This window comes from Babylonia areolata, chromosome 18 (assembly GCF_041734735.1).
Source record: "Babylonia areolata isolate BAREFJ2019XMU chromosome 18, ASM4173473v1, whole genome shotgun sequence".
Classification (NCBI taxonomy): Eukaryota; Metazoa; Mollusca; class Gastropoda; order Neogastropoda; family Buccinidae; genus Babylonia; species Babylonia areolata.
This window is the reverse complement of record NC_134893.1, coordinates 20,684,337-20,711,927: the sequence shown is the minus strand read 5'-3', so window position 1 is coordinate 20,711,927 and position 27,591 is coordinate 20,684,337. Positions and strand designations below refer to the sequence as shown.

Genomic DNA, 27,591 nt, shown 5'->3' with positions numbered 1-27,591 from the left:
ACTCCCCTCTTCTCTTGTGTCTTTCTGTGTTTGTTTTGTGTCCTCTGTTTACCTTAAGTCTGTGTGTGTGTGTGTACGTTTGCACAATAGTATGCTTGCTTTTTGAGCATTTGAGGGCGTGTTTTGAAAGAATGTGTGTGCAAGCATGTGTGTGTGTGTTTGTGTTTGTGTGCGTGTATAAGCTGAGAGGGATTGTTGTGTTTGTGTTTGTGTGCGTGTATAAGCTGAGAGGGATTGTCATGTGTGGGTGTGCTAGTGGTGATGTTTGTGTGTGTTGTGTGTTATGAGAGGGATTGCCATGTGTGGGTGTGCTAGTGGTGATGTTTGTGTGTTATGTGTTATAAGAGGGATTGTCATGTGTGGGTGTGCTAGTGGTAATGTTTGTGTGTGTGTTGTGTGTGTTATGAGCTGAGAGGGATTGTCATGTGTGGGAGTTTCCAGTGGTGATGTGGGGTGTGTGTGTGTGTGTGTGTGTGTGTGTGCAGGCCTTGGAGTGGATTGAGGAGTACGGCGAGGCCTACTTGGCCTCTCACACACACCTGGGCTCCAACAACACAGAGACCGAGGCACTGCTCAAAGAACACTATGAGTTCAGGAACAGAGCCAAGGTATGTAACCAGGATATACATATAATCAGCAGTCTGTTGAACTGTGTGTCTGTGCTTCAAAACTGTAACTGTTTTTGTTTGTTAGTGAGGATTACTCCAGCAATGCGATTTGGTTCATCTTGTTTGTGGATTGCACATGTGTGACGTTTTGCTGATGTTATTAGAAATGTGATGAGAAGAAGGCTTGGAAATGTATATTTTTGAATTTTTTCATTCAGTTTTAGATCATTAGAGGAGGACAAAGAACATGGTTCCAGCAGACATTGAAAATATCATCATTCTGATAACAACTTTTTGAAATTTTACTTCGCTTGACAACAAAGTTGAAATCTTTCTGAAAAAAAAAAGTTAATATGGAAACCATGGATATTCCTCATAGGTTCTCTAAATGTTTGCTTTCCTGAGCAATTTCAGGTGTTAATTTCTTATACCTGAAGCCACAGAAAGGATCAGTGGAAATCCATTTGCACTGGTGATTGTCATGTTCATGATGTTGTATTGGTGGTGAAAGTGAAGACACACAAAACAGTTCATATATTATAGAATCTGAGAACTATTACTTGTTGAGTCAGTTCAGTTGATACCAGCTTGTTTTCTATGAATTATATTCAAAATCTGCCAAAAAAAAAAAAAAAAAAAAAAGAAGAAGAAGAAAAGGAAGATTATTTTGTTTTCATCTTTATTGTTATTCTTTGATTTCTTCTCATCCTCTTTTTTTCTGTTTCTTACTCATCTTGTTCTTTCTTTTCCTCCTCTTTGCATTCACTGTCAGTCTGCATCTGGTGAAGAATCTTCTCTTTGCATTCGCTGTCAAGTCAGTCTACATCAGAATCTTGTCTTTGTGTTCGCTGTCAAGTCAGTCTACATCTGGTGAAGAATCTTCTCTTTGTATTCACTGACATGTCAGTCTACATCTGGTGAAGAATCTTCTCTTAGCGTTCGCTGTCAAGTCAGTCTACACCAGAAAGTTCTCTTAGCGTTCGCTGTCAAGTCAGTCTACACCAGAAAGTTCTCTTAGCGTTCGCTGTCAAGTCAGTCTACACCAGAATCTTCTCTTTGCGTTCGCTGTCATGTCAGTCTACATCTGGTGAAGAATCTTCTCTTGGCATTCACTGTCATGTCAGTCTACATCTGGTGAAGAATCTTCTCTTGGCGTTCGCTGTCATGTCAGTCTACATCTGGTGAAGAATCTTCTCTTGGCGTTCGCTGTCAAGTCAGTCTACACCAGAATCTTCTCTTAGCGTTCGCTGTCAAGTCAGTCTACATCTTGTGAAGAATCTTCTCTTCACGTTCGCTGTCAAGTCAGTCTACATCTGGTGAAGAATCTTCTCTTTGCATTTGCTGTCAAGTCAGTCTACATCTGGTGAAGAATATAGCTGTCTTCTCCATGGTCCTGCCACCTGCCATAGAGCTTGACTGTTCAGCTTTATTGAACAGAAAATTTATGCCATCATGTTAAGGTCCAGCTTTATCAGATGTCTTTACCTTTCCCCCATTGATTAACCAGTGACGGTCCCAGTTACTGTGTCTCCAGGAAACTCAGGAAAACGTTAAGCTGCTGCTGCAGTTGGCGGATGACTTTGTTGCCAAGGGCAACCTCCACGCCAGCAGCATCGTGGGGTGGTGCGGGGCGGTGGACAAGCGCTACAAGGACTTCTCCTCCCGCATGGAGAAGTACCGCATGCAGCTGGAGAGCAAGCTGGGCGTCTCCACCCCTGAGGTGAGGACCGGAAGTCTGTGATTGACTGGTGTGACAGTGCTTCCATTTGTCTCTGTAGAAGGTTCAGCGCTGTATATATACTTTATGTAAATTATTATTATCAAGAGAGCGGAGGGTGTGTGTGTATGCATGACTATGTGTGTGGCCAAGGTTTGGGTTTGGATCACGAGATGATAGAATGGATGTCAGTTGGTTTTAGAGCCCAATTGACCGCACAGGCCCATAACAGGGCGGGAGTGGTTTGGGCCATCAAAAAACAAGGAAATGAAAGGAGTGTGTGAAAGGGATGCATGAAGATGAAGTGAACTAAAGCAGATGAATGGTGTGGCAGGGGATTATGAAAAGAATAGATGTATGCTTGAAGCAGGGACATAGAAAGTGAATAACTTTTTATATAAAAGAAAATGTGAGCTGTCAGGTGGACATGGAAAAAGAGAGAATATATTGAATGTAGTAAATATTTCTGCATTGTGTGTGAGAGAAAGGGGTAGTGAAGGAAGAGAGTGATGGCGACTTAAGTCAGTTGTGCACTGTTTGTGAGAGAGAGAAAGGAGCATGGGAAAGGCAGAGTATGTCGGTGATGGAAATCAGTGGTGCATTGTGTGTACAGAGAAAGGGGCATGGGGAAGGCAGAGTATGTTGGTGACTGAAATCAATGGTGCTTTGAGTGTGAGGGAGAAAGGGGCGACAGTAGAGGATCATGGTTAATGCTGTGCGTGTGCCTGTGTGTGGCTGTGTGGACAGCAGCAGCACCAGGAGAAGGAGGAGCATCAGCGTCACAGTGATTCCTCCATAGAGGACAAACTGCAGCATCACCCCAAGGAACTCACAGAGGAAAAACGCAAGTCGGCTCGCAGAAGAGAGTGAGGGACTCGAACTGTCTTCGCTGCTGTTGTTTTTCTGTTGTTTTTATTTGACCTTTTCCTGTTCTGTTTCTCTTCATCTTGCCTTTGGTTTCCTCTTTCTCTTTGTCATATCCTTGGTTTTTTAAAATGATTTTTTACTTCTCTCTCTCTCTCTCTCTCTTGTTCTGACTCTCTGCCACTTTCTATCATTGTCTCTCTCTCTCTCTCTCTCTCTCTCTCTCTCTCTCTCTCTCTCTCTCTCTCTCTTCTTTTAGCTAATGACATTAAACATTTCAGTGTCAGTGTCTTTCACTCTCTGGTGTTACAAAGGCAATAAAGGGAAGGAATCATTTGTGCGCATCTTAATATAAATGATTATATGTATAGCTGTATAAATTACAACTCAATTTTTCTGTCTTTCTGTGAGACCAGCTGTTTTTTTTTATCTTCCTCTGTTTCTGTCTGTCTTTTTCTGTTTCTTCCTCAGTCTTGTTTGTTTTTTTCTCTGATTTCCCTTTGTACCAGCCTTCTGTTTCTCTTTTTCCCTTTTGTACCAGCCTTCTGTTTCTCTGTTTCCCTTTTGAACCAGCCTTCTATTTATCTGTTTTCTCTTTTGTACCAGCCTTCTGTTACTGTTTCCCTTTTGTACCAGCCTTCTGTTACTGTTTCCCTTTTGTACCAGCCTTCTGTTTCTCTGTTTCCCTTTTGTACCAGCCTTCTGTTTATCTGTTTTCCCTTTTGTACCAGCCTTCTGTTTATCTGTTTTCCCTTTTGTACAAGCCTTCTATTTCATTGTTTTCCCTTTTGTACCAGCCATCTGTTTCTGTTTTCCTTTTATACCAGCCTTCTGTTTCTGTTTTCCTTTTGTACCAGCCTTCTGTTTCTCTGTTTCCCTTTTGTGCCAGCCTTCTGGTTCCTTATTTTCCCTTTTGTACCAGCCTTCTGTTTCTCTGTTTCCCTTTTGTACCAGCCTTCTGTTTCTCTGTTTCCCTTTTGTACCAGCCTTCTGTTTATCTGTTTTCCCTTTTGTACCAGCCTTCTATTTATCTGTTTTCCCTTTTGTACAAGCCTTCTATTTCATTGTTTTCCCTTTTGAACCAGCCTTCTGTTTCTGTTTTCCTTTTGTACCAGCCTTCTGTTTCTCTGTTTCCCTTTTGTGCCAGCCTTCTGTTTCTCTGTTTCCCTTTTGTGCCAGCCTTCTGTTTCCTTATTTTCCCTTTTGTGTGAGCCTTCTGTTTCTTTGTTTTCCCTTTTGTACCAGCCTTCTGTTTCTTTGTTTTCCCTTTTGTACCAGACCTCTGTTGATCAATTTTCCCTTTTGTACTAGCCTTCTGTTTTCCTTTTGTTACTAGTCTTCTGTGATTTCTCCATATCTCACCTTCCGGTGGTATTTCTGTACACTTTTAAGATAAATCTGTCTGTGATGGACCAGGTTCATCATGGCTGAACTGCTGCAGACAGAGAGGACGTATGTCAAAGATCTGGAGAACTGCATTAATGTAAGTCAGATATTGTTTTCTGTGGTGGTGGTGTACATTGTCTTGTGATGCTTTTTCAGATGGCATGTTTTAAGGAAATTATTCAGAATCTTTAGAATAATAATGTCTGTTCTAGATTCAAGATTTAGTACAATATTTTTTCCCATATTCTTTCCGGGAAATCGTGTCAGGGTGGAATTTTTTTTTTAACATGTTAGATTGGAAGAAAAATTTCTTTTTCCCCCATTATTTTATTTAACCTCTTTACGGCAGCATTCTTGGTGAAATGAGATCAATGTGGCACAAATTAGAAGTACAAATAATACACTTTTATCAGTTTTGGTGGTGCAGTTGAATTTGTCAAAAAAAAAGTAATGCAGTCCCAAGTGGATGAAGTCCAGATAGAGAATGGTGACTGACAACCTGACCTGAAGTTCCATTTGATCTCAGTGAAATGACATTCTGCCACACAAAAGTGGCTACAGAGAAGTGATTAACCAGTTGAGTGCCAGAGAATCTGTAAAGCGCTCTCACCCTGCCAAGTAATTTTGAAGATTTGGGGGTAATTAAAAAAAAAAAAATCTTGCCCAAAAACTGTGGGGGATGCAGAAAGAAAGTAAACATTTTTGTGAATAAAAATGAATGTAGATTCTGAATCTGGGCTTTTTTCCCACTTAGTTTGATTGTAGATAACTGTACAGTCATTCAATGTCAAAATAATAATTTTTGTGCAACAAAAAAGTATATTTCCATCTCCACAGAATGGCATCCATAGTGAAAACAAATAAAATACAGCCAGACATAGCATGCCTATGGTCACATTACACCTGTAGAAGAAATTAAAACAGGCTATAAGTGTATAAAAACAAATCACAACTTGTGTAGACATGTAAGTGATTCACTGTCCCGACAATGACAAACGTGGGTGTAGTCCACATAAAAAATCAGTCACATTTTCAGAAACTGTGCAGGCAGCTTTTTCACAGTTGAGAGCTTTCCCAAGTTAGAGGGTTAAGTTTTTTGTTTAATTACTTTGATGACGTTCACTCCCTCCAAGTTGCACGTGGGCTGATTAAAGTGTCTGCTATACATCTGGCTAGCTTCCTCTTCAAACAAGTAAACCATCTTATTCAGTGACAAGAAGTATGTGTTTCATGTCTAGTGCACGTTCAGCCCTGCTTTTCGTGAAAAACTTGTAGCATTGGCCGTTGTCTATTTCTGGCGGTACACATTAAAATGATAAATCACCGACATCCAACTGCCACGCCCACTTCCACACACTCTGGCTGGAATTCAACCTATCGTCTTACATCACTCCTCTCCCTCTCCTCCCCCTCTTCCAACGCTCGCTGCACATATTCTGTCAGTCATAGCCACTTACTCAGAAACGTTGTCTGATTGGATAGACGGACTGAACTACCATCAAATGGGCTGTCAGTTTCATCACAGTCGTTGTCACTCACCTTCATGTTCAAACCAATCGTCAGACAAGAGAGACTCTTCTCAGTCGCTGTAGCTATCAATAATCACAAGCACAGCTTTCGAAATTGTGTAAATCCGCTAACTTGGACCACTCTCTTTACTGGACAAAGTATTTTTGCATATGATGCAACCCCTTTTTCACGCGCATTTCACATGGTCCAGTTAGCAGATCATCATCAAGTAGAAAGGGGTCTTATAACCTGATGTATGTTCATTTCCATAGTATTTTTATAATCCCTACACATCAGACTAACTGCTCAGAGCCAGTTTATGTGAATTGAACCAAACTCCAATGAAGGAAAATGGAGAATGTGCTGGATGTCAGTGGACGTCTTATAAGTACTAAGGCAACACTTTTTGTAGGCCGTCAGCTGATGTCTTATTGGCACTCAACTGGTTAAAACCATACAGATACAAAGACAAATGTCACAGAAGTATGAAGCACATTTATACAGATATTCATGCTAGCTGTTGCCATGATGTGTTTGGTTTTCGTTTGCAGACTTACATGAAGTCTATGACCGAGACCGCCAACAATGTTCCCAATGGGATCTACAGCAAGGAGAAAGTCATCTTTGGCAACATGGATGAAATCTATGAGTTCCACAAAGAGTGAGTATCCTCTGCCTTCAGTCTCATCACTTCTTATTGGTTGAGTTGTCTTTTTACAGTACCTTTGAAGACTGATCAATGAATTTGAGGAGTAAGTTTTCAGTTGCCATGGTTCATCATCAGACTTAGAAATATTAATTGGTTTGATGTTGTAATGATTGTAATGTTTTTTGTTGTTGTTGTTTTTTGGTGTTTTTTGGTTGTTTTTAATTTTTGTTGCTTGTTTGTTTTATGCCCCTTGGATGAAAAGTTATTTTGAAACTTCATTAGCATCAGTTTTTCAATATTATACATTCTGTGCACAGTGTCAGAGTAGCAGGATAATACACAATACACTAAACAATCACAGTGCACTACTGTGACAACTTGCAGGGTGCAGGGGTTATTTCTTTTAAACGACCAGAAAAGGAGGGAAAAGAGAGAAAAATAAGACACAAACAAAAAATGAATCAAAAGTAAATAAAAAGAAACAACTTAAAATCAGACCAGTGTGTGTGATGTTATTTGGCCATCATTACCTTCTCACTGTGCAGCATCTTCCTGAAGGAGTTGGAGAAGTATGAGACCATACCAGAGGATGTGGGTCACTGCTTTGTCACTTGGGTCAGTTCTCAATACTGTCGGTTTCTCCCTCGCTGTGGTGTTCTCTCTTTGTCTGGTATCATGATGTGCATGTGTGTATGTGTCCCCTTTTTTGTGTCATTGTCCTGAACATTTCTGAGCCTGCCTCTCTATTTTTGTCTGCTTCTTCCTTGTATCTTCCTTTCCTTTCTCATCCACCCTGAAGTGATTTGAAAAGTATTCTTGTCTTGTTGTCTCCTTTTGCTCAAATGTAATTTATAAAACATTGAAAGATTTCAGTACGATCTTCTTCTTTTTGTTTTAATGTTTCTTTATTTAAATGTTCTCATTATCTTGAATCATTTTAAACAAGCTTTATAAAAAGAATAATTAAAAAAAAAAAAAAAAATTGTGACTGTCAAACACAAGAAAAAACTGACAAATTCTTGCAGAGTCTGCACCAGTCATTTTTTAGCAGCTATCTTCTTATCCCAAAGTCTGTACAATAAGCACAAAACAAGGAGTGAAAGGGAAAAGGGAACAGCTTGGTTCAAGTTGGCTGAAGGAACTCTCTGCAGAGACGAAGGCTTTGACACATGACCGACAAACCTGGAGGAATCTGGTGAACAGTTCCTCTGTGTGGCACCTCTGTATCTCTTCACAGAGTTAAGGGGAAGAGAAACAATGAACTCTCTGACAGTTCATAGCATGTGAGCATTACTGTACTGCAAGATATGTTTATTTCTGAGGTTTTATCTGTTCTTTCTCAGTATACTGTTGCAAGTGTGGATGTTTGTGCCATTAGTGATGATTATTCATGTTGATATGCACTGATGTGTATGTGGGCTGTATTAACATTCATGCTGGTGGCTTGTGTGTGTGTGTGTGTGTGTGTGTTTTACAGGCGGAGAAGTTCTCCATCTATGTGAAATACTGTAAAAACAAACCTGACTCCAATGCCTTACTTGTTGACCAGGCCGGCTCCTTCTTTGAGGTAAGGCCTGTGACTGTCCTGGGATTTGAAGGATAGAGGACTGAACACTCTGTACTGTGTGTCCGTGGTCAGCAGTTCAACCAAATATTGATTCAGTTATCATATTTGAATTTAGTTTATTTTCTTCTTGAATTTTAATCTTGCTGCTTTGATTCATTTATGTTTGAATGTTTAGGGTTTTCTTTTTCTGTGTTTTTCTCAGTCAAATCATTGGTTTCATTTTAAAGTGCTTATTTTATTTTATCTTTTATTGCATGTTGTTAACCTCTGAAATGGGAGGTGAAGAAGATGATAAATGAGTGGTTTTTATATGCGAGTTGCTTTCTGGTGGGAATACCCCAAGGGAGACAAACAAGTCAGTTGTGGTCAGAGTTGCCTTGGCTTGATCTGGGGGCGCAGTTTAGAATAAACTCATGGCTACATGATCAGGCATGTTCAACTTATTGAATATTTCGAATGGCTGGAGAGCAGTAGCATGGCACAACATTTTGGCGCATCTCCACCAAATTGTCACACTCAATAAGAGAATGGACTAGTAACCCCTACCCAAACCAGTCCTAGCACACAGACAACACAAACAGACAAAAATAGTTAAAAGTTCACATACATTTATTTAAGTTTCACATAAGTTTATTAAGTTACACAGAATTTTTACTTAAGAATACATTAACATACATCAACAACCATCTACCTGTAGATCTAGTCATCAGCCCCATCCACATGTAATATGCAGCTTCTGTTCAAATGTGTGTGTGTGTGTGTATGTGAGAGAGAGAGAGTTTGTGTGTGTGTGTGTGTGTGCATGTGAGTGTGTGTGTGTGTGTTTGTGTGTGCAGTAGGTGCATGTGTGAGTATGCACAAGTTTTTATATTGATATGCACTTGTATGTATCCTAATTTCTACTGTATCTGTGTTTATGTATGATTTTCGATTTATATTCATATCTTGTTATGTACTATCCCTCCCAATATTCCTTGTGACCCTGGTACACTTCGTAATAAAGACATATTCTGTTCTATTCTATTCTATTCTATTAACCGCTATCCCAGCCGCAATTGATAAATGACAGATTTGATAAATAAACATGAAACAGAACTAGAAAAAACAGCCTTCCAGCAGAAACCAGTTTCGAGAATGACATGTGCACATTTACGATGTTTTACAAATGTATAAAAAATATTGAAGCACTCTGCACAACACAAGAGAAAACAGTGGCTTGGATGGTGAAGATTGACGAAAAAAGATGAAGACGACAAAGCTAGTTGTGCGAAAGCCGACGATGACAGTGTTGAAAAGAGGGCAGCAAGAAGACAGCAGTCAGCAGACAACTGGAGCACCAACACAACCTGGCCAACACAGGTTGAAGAGAAAATGACACCGGGAAACAGCACATGAAGTGGAATGCTACAAACTGCCCTCTTAGCTTTGAGCACACTGAAAACAGAAACACAGAACTTGGCCATCTGGAGGAAAAGCAATCCTCAAAATTAATGAGGGTGCCAACTGGACAAAGAGCCCCAAAGCGAAACGGGCATGACTTTCCTCAAGTAAGGCGGTGGACGCAAAGCCTCGAAAATTGTCACTGACAGGACAGAGAGACTTGAACATCTGGTCAGCAGTGTCAGGAACACATAAACAAGACTCCATGATTTTACGAGAATAACATAACGGGGAGCTACACACAGAATGTACAGTCGGCGGGGAGCCTAAATGGGGACATTACCCATGATTGTCATGAGTTATGTTAATTTTTTGTTTTGTTTTTTTGCTAGAGGATTGAAGAGAGCTTTAGCAGTGCTAAGTGTAAGGGTACCATTATCATCTTTCATGAAATTCTTTAGTTTCATTGTTGTTTTTATTGGTTGTTTTGCCTCCATTCGTGTATGTTATGCATTGCTTTGAGCCTAGGTATTTTTTTCAGGGAATTGTGCTTCATTAGAAATATCCATTATCTATTATTAGTTAGTATTTGCAACTTATCTTTAGTATTATTATTTACATTATCATTTACATTACAGTCAGTATTGCCACTTATTAGTATTATTATTTACATTATCATTTACATTACAATCAGTATTGCCACTTATTAGTATTATTATTTACATTATCATTTACATTACAATTGGTATTACTGTTGTTGTATGGTATGTCTGTGTGTGTGTGTTTGTGATCAGGAGATGCAGCACAAGTACAAGATGGGGGAGCCCTTGGCATCCTTCCTGATCAAGCCAGTGCAGCGCATCACCAAGTACCAGCTGCTGCTGAAGGACCTCCTCACCTGTTGTGAGGAGCACACCGGCGAGATCAAGGTCAGGGCACTCGCATTCACTGTACTGTGGACTTTTTTTTTTGTCAGACACTGTGGATTTGGTGGGAGGCGACACTGTAGCAAAAAGACAGCTGTGATATGATTATTAGTTGGGTTTGGTTAAAATGTTAAAGCTCCCCATAGACTTTTACAGCCATAGGGGTAGTGAATTCACATCCACTGTGTCAAGGGCTCAGCATAAAAAGGCAGGGCCCAGTTCTCTCCTTCAGCCTCTTTTAACTCACTCCCGATTGGGGCCCTACTGTTTACAACCATTTCAGAAGAAGAGGCCCTGATCGCCTTAGATAGTTTTGAATTTTTGGAGTGGCATCTAATGTCCATAATGACGTTATGAGCTAAAAATATCTTAACTGACCTTTCCACTCTCCTTTGTAACCAATAAATGCAGTGTGTGTTGCTGCATTTGCGAGCAGGAGAGTTTATTTTCGCAGTGACTGGTTCGTGTGAACAACACAAGTCAACAACTGCCGCGTCTGACCCAGTTTTGTCTCAGTCAAGGCAGACGACAGAATTAGACGGGGCCTTATCGTGGCTGTGTAACATTCTGAATTTAATCTGTTTCATACTCTTTGTGCTTTGCTGTATTCATTTTACAAGTCATCAGTGTGTGCAAATTTCAAACAAAAAATATGGATACTTTCATCATCTCACTGTGTGATAGAGTAAGAAGGGAGGAAGTTTTATATTTTGTCCCTGAACTAGCTTGCTATCTTACTGATCTGTTTTGAAGTTTTCAGTTCATAGATTCTAACATTTGTTTTTTGGCGATTTTATTTCTCACCCATACAAATGGGTCATCTATGGGGGAAGTTAGGGGAGCTAACCAGCAGTACTGAGTTAACCTTCTTGGACAGAAGACATGTACCGATTTACACCTTCGAAGGGTGTGAAAAAAAAATATGATAGAGCATAGTAAACAATCTATAATCACTTTGACAAACCTAATTTCTTCATTTGAAAAACCAGTAAATTAGTCATTCTTTGTGGTGATGTTACAGGGTCTAAACAGTGTATTGAGTTCATTCATCAGGCAAATGACATCACGTATTATTATTTTAGTTTGATGATGATGATAACGATGATGATGATCATCATCATCATCATTATCGTGGTTGTCATTGTCATTGTTACCTGTCCACAGGATGGCCTGGAGGTGATGATGAACGTGCCCAAGAAGGCCAACGATGCCATGCACCTGTCGATGCTGGACGGGGTTGAGGGCAGCCTGGAGGCCCTGGGGGAGGTCCTGCTGCAGGACACCTTCACCGTGTGGGACCCCAAGCAGATCATCCGCAAGGGCCGTGAGCGTCGCCTCTTCCTCTTTGACGTCTGCCTCCTCTTCTCCAAGGAGGTCAAGGACAGCAGTGGCAAGTCCAAGTACATGTACAAGTTCAAGCTGATGGTGAGTTGGGTTTTTTTTTCGAGTTGGTGTGACTGGCTGGTGGTGAGAGAGTTTTGAGTCGTTGTGACTGGTTGGTGAGTGAGTTTTGAGTCGTTGTGACTGGTTGGTGAGTGAGTTTTGAGTCAGCGTGACATGTGGTGAGATTGAATCAGTGTGATTTGCTGTGAGTTTGGGTCAGTTTGACTGGTGGTGAGATTGGGTTGGTGTGACTGATGGTGAGTTTGGGTTAGTGTGACTGGTGGTGAGTTTGGGTTGGTGTGACTGACGGCGAGTTTGGGTCAGTGTGGCTTCGGTGGTGAGTTTGAGACAATGTGACTGGCGGTGAGTGAGATTGAATCAGTGTGATTTGCTGTGAGTTTGGGTCAGTTTGACTGGTGGTGAGTTTGGGTTGGTATGACTGATGGTGAGTTTGGGTTAGTGTGACTGGTGGTGAGTTTGGGTTGGTGTGAATGACTGGTGGTGAGTTTGAGTCAGTGTGAATGACTGGTGGTGAGTTTGAGTCAGTGTGACTGGTGGTGAGTCTGAGTGGAATGATGGTGAGCATTTGTGACTGATGGTGTTTTTGAGTGTTGAAACGGGAGCTGGTGTTGTTGGTCTATTTATGGTATGGACTGGCTGTGAGGTTCTGGTAATGATATTATAGACATTGTGATGATGATAGAGCTGCAGTAATGATGATGTGGTGGTGACGATGATGTAATGGTGTTGGTGATGTGGTTTATATGATGTGGTTTTGTGCCTGTGATGATGTGGCCATGGTGATGATGATGTGGCCATGGTAGTGATGATGTGGTGGTGTTAATTTCAGTGTGGCTTTGGTAATGATGAAGGGGCCATGATGATGATGTGATTGTGGTAGTGATGCATGTGCATGGTAATAACACTGTGCTCATAGTGTGGTAATGCTGTGGCTGTGTGTGAAGACTGACATTGAGGGTCACTGTGTGGTCTGCCCACAGATCTCAGAAATCAACATCACGGAGCACATAGAAGGGGACGAGACCAAGTTTGCTTTGTGGACCGGGAGAGCACCTATATCAGACTACAGGATCATCCTCAAGGTTGGCTGTTACCTTTTCAAGAACAGAAGTGTACAGACCATGATTTTTGCTCACCTATCCACTATGCCTTGAGTGGTGTTCTGGGTGCTAATCACTCAGATGAGTCAGTGAACAGAGGCACCATGTACAGCATGCACTTATTGCAGGCAAAAGAACCCATGGCAACCTTGGTAAAATTCAGTTGAAAAATCCACTTTGAAAGAAGAAGGAAAAACTATGGATGCAGCTGCACTCAACCCAGGTTGAGCAGCCTGAATTTCACAAAGAGAAATCTGTTGTGGCAAAAAAAAAAAAAAAAAAAAAAAAAATTACAAAAATAATGCATTACTTTACATTACATTACATTACAAGTGTACTAAAAGAGGGAACATCGTTTATTGTGTGAAAGTATTTCTGTTGATGATCAAGATGGGAACAACACTTATATTCATATTTTTGCTTTATTCTCTTCTTCATCAAATTGCATGAGACCAAAAAAAAACAAAAAAACAAAAAAAATCTTGTGATCTGCTTTTTTTTGACACACTGATTTTACACAGGTGTGCATTGTCAAAATGAAATTCATTTACCTTGTCTAGAAATGTCTAACAGTTACTTCAAAAAGAAGTGTGTCCATAGCACATGAAATAGAATGATTTTATTTTAGTTAGAGGAAAAACAGAGTGGATAACAAATATGCAAACATGTCTAATATATATATATTTGAGTCCTTAGTCACCTCTGGAGCTAAGAAGAAGGGAGATGATACAACAAGGGAGGCTACTAGTCATTCCTACTTTGGTTTTTATTGTCTTGTATGGACTTTTTTTTTTTTTTTTTTTTTTTTTGCATAGGACAGGAATCAGACCCATGCCAGAGTCTGCACCAGTGAGTCATAGTTATTATTATTAGTAGTAGTATATGGATACTTTATATAGTGCCTATCCTTGGTCAGAGACCAAGTTCTAAACATTTTACAAACTCGGGATCATTTGCACAACGGGCTGCCTGCCTGGTTAGAGCCGACTGATGACTGCCATTGGGTGCTCATTGTTTGTTTCCTGCATAATTCAGTCAGATTTCAGGCTTGCACACATACACACTCATACAGACATGTAACATTTTACATGTATGACCACTTTGTTTTTTTACCCCACCATGTAGGCAGCCATTCTCGATTTTCCAGGGTGTGCATGCTGGGTATGTTCTTGTTTCCATGACCCACTGAATGCTGACATGGATTACTGAATCTTTGATGTGCGTATTTGATCTTTTGCGTGCATATACACACACAGGTGGTTCAAGCATACGAAGTTAAACATAATTTTAGGAGGGGGGATGGGGGGGGGGGGGGCATCCTCTCAAAACTGTCAAGAATGGGTGTTGTGATGATAACCATTGTTTGACGTGTGTGTGTGTGTGTGTCAGGCTAACAACCTGGAGACGAAGCAGCACTGGGTGAAGAAGATGCGAGAGCTGATCCAGGAGAGGATCCTCTACATGCACGAGGCCCTCAAGGACAAGCAGCCCACCATGTTCAAACCTCCACCCAAGATGTTCAACCCTAGCAGAGTCAGCAGGTAACACTGGTCGCTCCCTCAATATCCTTTGTATAGAATGAACACAAGCTGTGTTGTTATCAGAATGAGAAAGTGGAGAGAGGGAATTACTGTGTAGACTGGTGAGACTGACACTGGCAGAGGTGGCAGCTTCAGTGACCTTGGAGGCAGTGTTGTATTTGTATGTGTAGAGAGGAAATCATTGCTGTGTCAAGGATGGGATGTGCTTTGTTTTTTGTTTTTTTCTTCTTCTTTTCTAAATGCTTCAATGAAATTATCACCTTTAAAGGTTTATCATGAAACCTCTCGTGTCTCCACCTTTTTCATGCCAAAAACAGTGAGTTACTGATATCCCGTGCTTGATGTTTCTTCAGCAATTAACCAAGTCAAGGGAAAAAATGAAAGGTTGCACAAGTCTGGAGAGAAATACCAGATTGCGGCAAAAAATGTTCTTCAAAAGGGTTTATGTCATTTCACTTTCATTTGTTCTTGGTGGAAACATTCTAGGACGGAGGAACAGAATGAGTTAAAAGCTAAAAGAATGACAGTTTAATTGTTTACTGTCATAGGTTGAAATCTAGGTAACGGCACCTGGTGGGTAAAGGGTGAAGATTTTTCCGATCTCCCAGGTCAGCATATTTTCAGACCTGCTAGTGCCTGAACCCTCTTTGTGTGTATAACTGTGCAGAAGTTCAAATACTAACATTAAAGATCCTGTAATCCATGTCAGCATTCTGTGGGTTATGGAAACAGGAACTTACCCAGCATGCACACCCTCAAAAATGGAGTATGCTGCCTACATGCGGGTTGAATAAACGAATGGACATACATGTAAAGTGTTACATGTCTGGATGAGTGTGTATGTGTGCGTGACTGAAACCTGACTGAATGACACAGGAAACGAATGATAAGCGCCCAATGGCAGTTGTCAGTCAGCTCTACCCAGGAACGCAGCCTGTTGTGCAAATGTCTCAATGTTTGTAGTGCTTAGAGCCTGGTCTCCATCCAAGGATCGGTGCTATGGCGCTGGGGTTGGAGTGTGGGGGTTAGGGGGGGTATGGGTAAGTAAAGTAAGCTGAAGACTTGAGGAAGGTGGCAGAATGGTTAAGATGCTTATTTACCAATACAGAGTTCGTGAGGGTCTGGGTTCGAATCCTGCTCTCACCCTTTCTCCCAGGTTTGACTGGAAAATCAAACTGAGCCTGTGTCGCTCAGAGAAGACAACAAACCGAGGTTTCCGTATTCAGTGCGCACTTTGTGCACTGAAAGAAAGTACCCACAGCAACAAGAATGTTTTCCTGGCAAAATTCTGAAGAAGAAATCCACTCTGGTAGGTACACAAATATAATAATATGCATGCGGTTAAGGCCTGACCTAGGGCGTTGGTTTCTGCTGCCGGTCAGACATCTGTGTAGCAGCAGATGTGGTGTGGCATATATGGATTTGTCTGAACGTACTGATGCCCTCCTTGAGGAACTGAAACTGAAGACTTGACTTTGATGTGTCCACTCTGTGTTCAGGGAGCTGGAGGGAGATGCGACCAGCCTGGAAGAGATGAACCTAGAGCGCCGCGCCTCCCTGACCTCCATCAACTCCAACGCCACCACCGCCACCACCGACAGCAGCAGTAGTGGAGGTGGACAGAAGGTGGGCCATATGTAGCTGCGGCTGCATCAGTGTTGTGTTGTTTGTGTGTGTGTGGGTGTGAGTGTGCGTGTGCGTGTGGGTGTGGGTGTGTGTGGTGTTATATATGTATGTGGTGTGTCATGTGTGTTGTTACACCTGTGGTTTTGTTTATCGTTTTGTCATGTAACATTTTTGAATGTTGTAGCACCTCTGTGTCTAGTTTTGTCGTCTTTATGTCTTGTGTGTATTGTTACACAGTTGTTTGAGTAATTGTGTGTGTGTGTGTGTGTGTGTACACATTCATTACATATGTGATACATCCCTGGGTTTTTTTTGACACATTTTCTTGGTGTCTTGTTGGTTTTTTTGTTGTTGTTGTTTTGTGTGTGTTTGTGTTTGTCCTTGGTAAATGTTAACACCAGTGTTCTTGAAGCACTTTCTGGTAATAAAGGAAACGAACCTGGCAAGATTACTGATAGTTATATAGAATATTTGCAGCAATCACTATTTATTTTTAGATACTGTTCAAGGATGAAAGTCATAAATCCTTGATAAGCATTTTGCTCTGGCTTTGATATTTGTGCATAATATTTTCTTGCAAACAACCATTATTTAGTGTTTATTGCTTCATTTCATTTCCATCACTGAACCGTTGAAAGAAAAAGAAAATATCATATAGATATATTTTTTAACAATGTTGGCTTCACAAATCAAGGAAGAGACAACGTCTGTGAAAAGCTTGAAAAAGAAAAGACCTACAGGTCTTGTTACACCGTTGTGTGTTGTTGCTTGTGATGTTAGTATTTCATTGTTCTGTTTGACTGTCTTATTTTGTGTCTTTTATGTAACATTTTTGTGTGTCTTTTGTAACACAGTGTTGTCTTTGAAATATGTCTGTAACAGACATGCCTATCATCCAGATGCGTAAGTATTTGATCTGGAAAACCAACAAAAAATGTCACAGCATTACTAAAGTTAAAAAATATTTGGCTGTTCCAGAAAAGAAAAAGAAAAAAGCGAGTAGTTGATGTCTACAATCATGTTAGCGCCAGCATTCTGTCGGAACTGGAAATTTAGAAAGGCCCTGAAATGAATCAGCAAACTAACATGGTGACAAAGAGTAATGTTTGTGAGACCTACACTGAAAAGACTTTTACATCAGTGATGAAGAGGATGCATGCGGAATGCTGCCTTTGGCAAAGTCCGCACAAGTGTTGTCTTTGCTGTGCGACAAGCTCAGAGAGCTCAAAGCTCAAAGTAGCATTTCTAGATGTGGAATTGTGACGTGGTGTTTCTGATGATTTGGGGTTTTTTCTGGACTTTTGGAGGCTTACAGTACTTTTGGAGTACTAACAGTCATATTGATAATAATAATAATAATAATAATAATAATAATACTGTACATTTGTACAGCGCCCTTTCTCACTAAGAGCTCAGGGCGCTTTACATGAAAGAAATATATTACAAGTAACATAAAACTTTCATGGCCACTCTTTCTCAAAAAAAACAACAAAAAAACCTCCCCCCACTCACACTCTCCCTTTCCCACTCTACATACATCCAAAGTGAGCTGACATGGGTGGTGTTGGAGAAAAGGAAGGTTTTAAAAAGATGAGTCTTTAGTCTTTAGTGATGAGCGAAAAGCAGAAATAGAATTAGATGCACGGATATGATAAGGAAGGTTTTTCCAGATGTGAGGAGCAGCAAAGAAGAAAGAACGTTCACCATAGGTTCTTGTATTGACGTGAGGAAGTTTCAAAAGGTAACCGTCAGAGGAAGAGCGGAGATTTCTTGTGGGAGTGTGAACACTGATAAGGTCAGAAAGATAAGTAGGTCCTGCGGAGTGGAAAGCAGAAAAGCAGAGACACGCAACTTTGTATTTAATTCTCGCTTCAATGGGGAGCTAATGTAGAGTGCAGAGGTGAGGAGAAATGTGGTCAGTATGTGGGGTATGCATGTCTACTATAACTGTTTTTTGTGTTTCTTTGCAACTCTTCTGTCTTGTTACATGTCTTTATTTCATTACAACTCGGTGTCCTGTTTCACACGTTTTGTTATGGTCTGTAACGCTTTACATCTGGTTTGTTACATATCTTTTTTTTGTTACAACGCCATGTGTTGTTACATTAATTTTTTTTGTGATGCCTGTGGGTCATGTAACACTTTATGCCTGGCTTGTTACATGTCTTTTGTCCGGTTACTTCTCGGTGCCCTGTAGAACTTGTGTTTTGTTGTGTCAGTTTTGAACTGCTCTCCTCTGACCGCCTGTTGTCTGTCTGTCTGTATGTCCCCTCTCCCCTGTCTTTTTCTGGGCCTCTCTTTCTCCATCTCCTTCAGTCTTATCGGTCTATCCCTGTCTGTCTGTCTGTCTTCACACACCCCTCTACCCCTCCATCTCACTCTCTCTCTCTCCTCATCCTCTCTCTGTCTGTCTGTCCCCTCTCCCCTTCCCTGTCTGTCTTTTTCTGGGCCTCTCTTTCTCCATGTTCTTCAGTCTTATCTGTCTATCCCTGTCTGTCTGTCTCTCTCTCTCTTTCTTCCCTCCCCCCCTCCCCCCCCTCCCCCATGTCCCTCTCTCCCTCTCTTCTCCTCATCCTCTCTCTCTCTCTGTGTCTGTCTGTCTGTCCCCTCTCCCTTCCCCTGTCTTTTTCTGGGCCTCTCCTTCTCCATCTCCTTCAATCTTATCTGTCTGTCCCTGTCTGTTTCCCAACACCCTCTCTACCCTGTTCTGTCTCTGAAGCATCAGTTGATGTCGCATATCAGCATATTACAAGTACGCAGAAAAAATGTTACAGTTCTGTCAGATAGAGATGTATTCGAGATCTGCATTAATTAGTTTTCTCTTTGCAACACACACACACACACACACACACACACACACACACACACACACACACACATATATGTATGTATATATATATATATATATATAATATGCAGCCAGTTTTGTTTCTGTGAATGGAAAGCCTTTAAGGGAGACAAAATTATTAGTGTGAAGATAAGGCATATTCACCCAGTAAGGCAATTCGGATGGCATCCTGGATTGACTGTCTCCATTTAAGTTCATTCAAAATATAATGTTGTTTGTATGTTTAACACATTTCCAGTGGTGTATCGCTTCATATTTCAACTTGTTTCTGCGCTTTGCAGTTTAGAAGCACTTAGTCTTAGACATTATGGTCATGCAGAGGGTAAAGTCAAAAACATGCTTTTCAGACATGTAGAAATCACAGATGTCTGTTATGATCTGTCAATTTCAACAGAGAATTAGGTCCAGAGTGCTGTTAATCTTAGCTTTTAATGTCATTATGGTGCAATTCCTGATCCAGAATGTTTGTACAATAGCATTGTGTGACATACGTTAGTGATTGGGAAAGAGGTTCATACAGGGGGAAGGTAGGAATAAAAGAGTTACAATGGCCACTTTCTGACAGAGAGAACAGTTGTTGTCAGCCTCCATGTGCTATTGTTTATGAAGCAACACGCACACTACTTTTCAGGTAATGGGATGTCAAAGTGAATTGCGTTTGTGTGGCACACAGTATAGTTGCATAGAAAAACATTTGGGGGCTACTTCAGGTGGAGGGTTTTGTGCCCCTGTGTTTATAAGATGGAAACCCAGCCGTAGCATGAAACAAGTGTATCACTTTTGTCTGCACCTGCCCTCTTTGAAGTCTTTCACTCTATCCGCACCCCCCCCACACACACACACACCCCCCTCCCATACATACATCTATACATCCATTCATCCATCCATCCATACATACATACCTTTACTTCTGTTGCATGTTCATTCACCCATGACCTGAACTCATACTCCCAACCATCCCCCCCCCCCCCCCCCCCCAATCCCCCAATTCACCTGACTGCAACCTTCCCCTCTTCCTCACCCAGCCAAGCTGTGTTTCAGACCAGTTCTGTGGCAGGCTCTGTAGGCTGGCTGAGTCCCACATTATCTGTTTTGTGTTTTTAAACCATTTTCACTCCTTTGGGAGTGAGAGGGAAGCTTGCATCCATTTTAAGCTCTTCAAACTCTGATTGAATGTTGATTTGGAGCTTTGTATTACAACACATTTTAAGGGATGGGTTTTTTCAGTTTGAGAGGTGTGTGGAAGTGGTGACCTTTTGTTTGTCTTGCAGCTATGTAAACAAATTAAACAAACAAAAACAAATGTATGTGAAGAAAAATATGTTATTTTCTGGAAGGATCTATGATTGTATATACAATTGTCATATCTCGATCAAGAAATATGAAATACACAAAGAAACACACACACACACAGACACACACAGACACACACACATACACACACACACACACAACCCTTTGAGCCCTGACCACCGCTTTACCGGTGGTGGGGAGGGGTGGCATAATGCCTGGCCACCGGTTGAGCGGTACGTAAACACTTGTGTCGTGTTTTGCTATTGGTTGACTTATATTGAAGAGCCAATCAGAAAAAAAACATAATATTCTGACGCCAGCGAATGCAGTACCAACATTGCCGCACCCCCTCACTGTGTTTTGTGCATGTGCTTTGGATAAAAAAGATCGATTTCAACCATGAAGCGTGCAGTCTCAACCTGACACACCTCCTTTGATCAACTGATTCTGCATGCTCAGGTTCATTTTCAACATCACTATGAGTATCTGTAGCAAAATCATCCGATTCGAATTCCACCTCCCTATCAGAGTAATCATTGTCATACTCAACTTCCAATAAATCATCAAGCATATCAATTACTTGCTGCGTTGTATACAGTTGTTTTCTCGCACATTTTGTCCCTGATTTCTGCCCTGATGGGCCAGGTTGAGACTCTGCATGCTTCAAGTGTTTACGCACCGCTCAGCCGGTGGCTGGGCATTATGTCATTTTTCTCTGCCACCGGTAAAGCGGTGGTCAGGGCTCAAAGGGTTTAATACCAATTATTTGCAAATTTTGGCTCAGGAGCTCAGGCAGAAGGGTTAAAATTGCTCAGGAACTCAGGGCTCAAAGGGTTAAAGCTAGAGAAAGACTGCTCTTTCCAAAAATGGAATGAATTGTTGCTTAGCTAGCATTAATAGTTATAAAAACATATCATATTCTCTGACATGATACATTTCATGTGGCTAGATTTGTCAAGGAAACATTCATTGGAGGTGATGATTTCCACTTCAGGAGTAAAGTGCACTGCCACTTTGAACAGTTTGTTGCCAGTCAACATTGTTGAATCATTTCTGAAGAAAGTCCAGTGGCATCATGGGCACATGTGCTGGCAATGGTTATAGAAAACTGTTGCTTTCACACCAGTGCCTGGGCATGGAATTGAGACCTCTGGAAAGTGATCTTCAGTTTTACATCTTCCCACTTTTACACTTTGTACCCCATCAGTACAGCTGCACTGCCAATTCTGTAGACCATCCCCTTAACAGCTGAGTATACTGTTGAAGCATTACTTCATAGTTCATGCACAAAATGCACACAACATTATGAAAAAAACCCCAAAAAAACACACACACACACACACAAAACACATATACTCAGTTGCTATGAAAACACTAGGGAAAAATGTAGAGGCTAAAGCTGACAAGCTAAAAGCACCTTGTGAGAAGGCAACTGATTGAGAAAACAAAATAGAACATGCCCACTACAGAACGGAGATATCTAGTCGCTCCAAGGGAAGCAACTGATTGTTACAGCTAAAGCAGTATTTGGGATTTAGAGAGTTGGGTGACATGAGATGGGGTAAAAAAAAAAAAATAAAAAAAATAAAAAAAAAAAAAAAAAGATTTAAACAAAGAAGGAAAAAGTAGAGGAACCGGATTGTGGGTGGTCAAGAAGTAATTTCTTGTGTGTCTGCAAGTGTTTGTGGTGGTGGGAAGGTGAAGGGATATGCATGAAATTTGAAACTACAGGAATGACGGTGTATGAACCTGTCTTTATTGAACCTTTATGTGTGTGTGTGGAAGGGGGTAAGGGGGTCGTCCATGCATGCCAGTGAGCATGCATGTGTATTTGTTTGCCTAGATAATGCACATTGAAAAGGCGTTTACTTTTTAAAATGAAATGAATTAATCTCCTGTGGGTGCGACAGCAGTCAGTGCCAGCTTGTGAGCATTAGTGCAGGCAGACTGCAAAAAATGTGCTGGTGTGTGTGTGTGTGTGTGTGTGTGTGTGTGCGTGCGTGCTTGCGTGCGTGTGTGTTTGTGTTTCACTCTAGTCTGTGTCTCTGTGTTTTGACAGATATGAAATATTCCATTTTTCCCTCCACTGTGTCACATTCTATTTTACTTTATTTGTTTTGTGTAATTTTGTTTTTGTTTTGTTTCATTGTTTTATGATTTATTTCACTTCGTTTATTTGTTGTTTTGTTTTTTTAATTTGTAGTTTTATTTATTTATTTTTAAATTTCTACTTGCATTACAGGGTTTTGTTTTTTTCTGTTCTGCTGGCTGGTCTGAAAGTGTAAGTGAAGGTAATCAAAACTATTTGTGGAAAGAATGAGGTAAAGTAAAAGAGAAGAAAGATGGATGAATCGATAAGCTGGATGCCGATGCAAAAGCACTGCGATCTTCCTCAGCAACTGCTCTTAACATTTCTGACTTGACCTCTTTTTTTTGTTGGTGTTCCCTAAGCTTGGTGCAAAACCATGCTAAAAAATGTTGGTTTGTTTTATGGTGCTCTCTCTCTTTCTCTCTCACTCTCATTCTGGTCTTGTCTCTTTACTTTTTGTTTTAGCTACCAGTTTCTTATCTTTCTTTTTTTTTTCTCTTTGTATTTTTCATGAAAATGTTTTATCTGTTGTTCTTTGTCAATCCATTGTCTGTCAGTAGGTGTGTGTGTGTGTGTGTGTGTGTGCATGTGTGCGTGCGCATGTGTGTGCGCATGCATGTTTTTACAGACTGGTGAACACTGATGAGCCCAGATCCAAGAGGAGTGTAATTTTTTTTGTTTTGGGTGATGGAATTGGTTTTATTCTGTTTTATTGACTGAAAAAGGCCCAGACTAAAGAGGACTTTTTTTTTTTTTTTTTTTTTTTTTTTTTTTTTAACTTCATTTTACATTCACTTGTTTGGTTATAATCCTAATGAAAATCATGCTGAGAGCATCTCAAGATCTTAAACATTTGTTTTCACATTTCATTTTCAGTTTTGTGTTTGCCATCACCACCCCACTGTCATCTCTATTTTTCTTTATGGACTTTTTCTCCTTTTTTTAAAAAATTCTTTAAGACTAAGAATGTTATTTCTGTTAAAAATGGGTGGCTTTCATGTCAAGATCTTTTGTCCCCACTCCCTTTCCTGTTACAGTTGATTCATAAAAGTTATAAAATTTGATGACACGCAAAACCATCTGCAAGCAGGCTTGGCTTGGCATGGCAGGCTATGTGAAGATTTTTCAGTTTGTGGGATATAAGTGTAAACATAGAATATTGATTGCAGTGAATGTCACTTGGAAAGGTTATATGGAGGGGTGCTACTGACAAAACACACTGTCACATGTGTGCATGCATGTTCTCTCTCTGTGTCTCGCACACACACACGCATGCTTGCACACGTGTGTGCACACATACACATGTATGCACAACGCACACACGCTTGTGCGCACACACTCTCAAACACACACACACACATACAACAATAATACACCCTCTGTCTGTCTGTCTGTCTGTCTGTCTGTCTGTCTCTCTCTCTCTCTCTCTCTCTCTCTCTCTCTCTCTTATTCACACTGTGCATGCACATGAAAAGTTTGTGTACATGTGTGAAAGAGACACAAAGAAAACCCAGACCTCAAAACAAAGAGTATGACAGAGACAGACAGAAAAAGAAGATTCCCCCCCTCCTCCGAAGTGTGTCAGATATGTCAGAAAAGATGAGCAGAAATATGCAAACAGCTTCTTTGATCTTGTGTGTTTGAATCAAGATCATTGTTGAAACACTGAAACACATTTTGATATTCTGCACCCTATGGTATCAACTGTGCTGTCAAATTCCAAGGTCCACATATGTGTGTGAAATTGCTGCCCATGTTGGAAAACAACAATATCTCCTTGTGACCTTGACCCTTTTGTCAAGGTCACACAGAGAAGATGATGTGGGTTTGTTTGTTTTTGGTTTTTTTTTTGGGGGGGGGGGTCATGAGGGGGTGGGGGGGGGGGGTTATGACGCACCATTTTATGATGTTTTATCCATGTTTTTCTAATTTTTTGTTTGTTGGGTTTTTTTTTTTTTTTTTTTTTTGTTTTTTGTTTGTTTTTTTAATGAATTTAAGATAGGAATGCTAAGATAGTTTTTAATAGGGCATGACATGGGCTCAGTGTTGAGGTCAGAATGATTTACCATTTTCATTTCAATTGGTATTCAAATTACATGTTTCTGGTCCAAGCCACAGTGAGATCTCTCTGTCAGACAGACTGATGGCATGTCACTCTAACCCCAGTGTAATCTTTTGTGGCTATTATGAACTAGACACCAAGGAAGGAGTGGGACATAAAGGTTGATCAGACTTGGCAGTGAAATTCTCGCTGTCTCAGGTTCATTGGAACAAGTCACAACAAAGAATGCTTGAAACATGGAAGCGGTAAAATTGCCTTCTTTCAAAGAGATATATAAATGTCAGTCTTCTTCTCGTTGAAGTGAAACTGAGTTGAGTTACCATTGTTTGTTATCCTCCCATCTTCGCAGGCAGAAAGGTGTCGGCTTCAGCGTCCTGAAATCTGAACTTGATGCAACTCTATAACAGAATGATTTTCTGTGGGGTCTCAAGGAGTGTGGTTTGTTTGTGTACACGGGTGTTTTGTGACTGTTCAGAGGTGTCAATTTTCACTCTACATTCAGCAGTTGGTAGAATATAAAAAATTCTTCTAGATGTGCATGTTAATCGATAACTGTGGAACTGGTCTTTATCTTGATTGGGAAGTTGCTGGGTCAGTGGTGCATGTTCGTGAGAGACAGACAGACGGACAGACTTGTTCCCTTTCTTGCACACACATGCAAACATGCGCTCACTACATGAATGAGGATCAACATGCCACATAGCATGACATGCGCAGACACTCACATACACAGACACACACACACACACACACACACACACACACACACACACACAATCACAACCCTTCCCAACCCTCTCCCACCCACACCACTTTTTCTTTTCTTTTCTCATCAAACTATTTTGAAGAAAAGAAAGAAAAAGAAAAAAAAAAGAGAAAAAACTGTGGAAAGAGTTTGGTAAAGTAACACAAGTAACGCTTGTGGTCTGAAAATATTGCAGCATCAAAACACCAGTGCCAGATAAAAGCCAGTGCCAAGATCTATGCCTCTTTTTTTTTTTTCTTTTTTTTTTTTTTTTTTTTAGGTCAGCCATCTTTTCTAGGGCATTGCGTCAGAACAAAATAAAGAAAGCCTTTGGATGTGAACTGTCTGAGAACTTCGACCTTTGGGATAGTTTTTTTTTTTTCGTTGACTTTTTTTTTTTATCTCCCCATCTTTTCTTTTTGTATAATATTTTTGCCCTTTGCTTTCTTTTTCAACTTCTGCTTGGTTCTGATGCGAAAGTGTTGCTTTGGCTGGGAATTCATATGGATGCATGCACGCTCCACTGAAGCCTGCACATATGTCTGTGTTGTCGAAGAGGACATTAACATGCGCCCACAAGCATGGAAGAGGGAGCAAACTCAGAGGTACAAAGAGAGGTGGAGAGAGAAGGAATTTGTGATGCAATAAACCCTCCACACCCCCACTCCACCCCACCCCAGCACTCCAATGCACTCTTTCTCTCTTGTCTTTCTCTCTGTCTCTGTGCCTGTTTCTCTTATTTGTTGTCACCCACTCTCTCTTTGTCAGTGTATCTGTGGAGCAGGGTGACAGAATGGTTAAGATGCTTATCTGCCATTACAGTGTCTGTGAGGGTCTGGGTTTGAATCCCGCTCTTGCCTTTTCTCCCAAGTTTGACTGGAAAATTAAACTGAGCGTCCAGTCATTTGGATGTGACGATAAAGATAAACGGAGGTCCCATGTGTAGCTTGCACTTGGAGCACTGAACAAGAACTCATGGCAACAAAAGTGTTGTCCTCTGGCAAAATGCTGTAGAAGAAGTCCACTGTGATAGGTGCACAAATATTTATGCATGCACCCAAGGCCTGACTAGTGCGGAGGGTTATGCTGCTGTCAGGGTTCTGCCTGGCAGATGTGGTGTAGCGTATATGGATTTGTCCGAACGCAGTGACGCCTCCTGGAGAAACTGAAACTGAAAACTGAAAGCAGGTGTGGAAATATGTTGTGTTGGCATGAAGGATATATATGGGGATATGTATCATATTTTCTCTACAACCACTCAGGGCTTCTGATAAACACAAGAAAAAGCATCCCTGACACTTTGAAAATGGAAAAGACACTCGGGATGTTCACCAAACAGGTCTCCAGAACATAAATATTGCTAGAACAAACTAAAAAAAAAATAGTGAAAATTGTGTATAGGAGCTTCATTCTGATGCTAAGATCATCTGTTCCAAAGAAACGTTTGTTTCTCTTCATCATGGCCCAGATGCATAGACAATTTAGACCAGAAGGTATGCCTGCCTTGGTGTGCATGTGTCAGTGCAGTTTTGATTAAAATGTGTAGCATTAGAGTGACCCTCTGAAGGTAGCCTTGAACCCTGTAGATTTATGGTAAAAGAAACCCAGGGACTCCCCAAGATCTTTAACTTACCAGAATCCCCCACCAGAAGACACGGTTGCTCACAATCTTACGTATGAGTCTGTGTTCCTTTTGTTTTATGCCTCACGCTCTTTTCTCTGGATCATTTTCCCAAACATACCTCTGTCAAGCATACACACACACCATGTGCATGCACACTTGCACACCTACATGCACATACAAACACCCCCCCCCCCACCCCACCCCCAAACACCCATATGCATTTGCACACCACATGTGCACACTCATTGTTTTGCACTCCACTGGCATCAGAGGGAAGCATGTTTCCAATGAAGCCAACGCTGTATTGATTAGGATGTTGTGTCTTTTCCCCTGTGCCAGCATTTAGAGAGGAAAGCAATATTTGACTGGCACGTGTAAACAAAGTGAGTCTGTGTAATAATGACCCTGCTTCTTTGTGTGTGTGTGTGTGTGCGCGCGCGCACGCACGCACGCGATAAACTTTAAAATTGCTTTTTCTTGGCCACTATAAATGGCATAGAAACCATACTTGGTAGAATGGTCAGTATGAATAGGAGGATCTTTAAGTCTGCTTTATGATATGTTAAGCCAGGTGAAAGGTCTAAGGTCAAGGTCATTATTTGGCAAAATAGTAAAATCTTTTTACATTTTCTTTGTCCAACTTTTATTATCAC

The 27,591-nt window shown here is 40.8% G+C and overlaps 1 protein-coding gene across 1 annotated transcript in view; it reads left to right on the top strand.

The window, feature by feature from the left end:
- Positions 1-27,591, top strand: part of LOC143292557 (kalirin-like) — a 217,883-nt gene that overhangs the window by 54,323 nt on the left and 135,969 nt on the right. The window contains exons 27-38 of the mRNA XM_076602964.1: positions 486-608; positions 2,143-2,328; positions 3,073-3,191; positions 4,606-4,672; positions 6,636-6,745; positions 7,279-7,348; positions 8,211-8,300; positions 10,475-10,609; positions 11,771-12,031; positions 12,991-13,092; positions 14,500-14,651; positions 16,151-16,277. Coding sequence (XP_076459079.1) covers positions 486-608; positions 2,143-2,328; positions 3,073-3,191; positions 4,606-4,672; positions 6,636-6,745; positions 7,279-7,348; positions 8,211-8,300; positions 10,475-10,609; positions 11,771-12,031; positions 12,991-13,092; positions 14,500-14,651; positions 16,151-16,277 — 1,542 coding nt within the window. The remainder of the gene's footprint in view (positions 1-485; positions 609-2,142; positions 2,329-3,072; positions 3,192-4,605; positions 4,673-6,635; positions 6,746-7,278; positions 7,349-8,210; positions 8,301-10,474; positions 10,610-11,770; positions 12,032-12,990; positions 13,093-14,499; positions 14,652-16,150; positions 16,278-27,591) is intronic.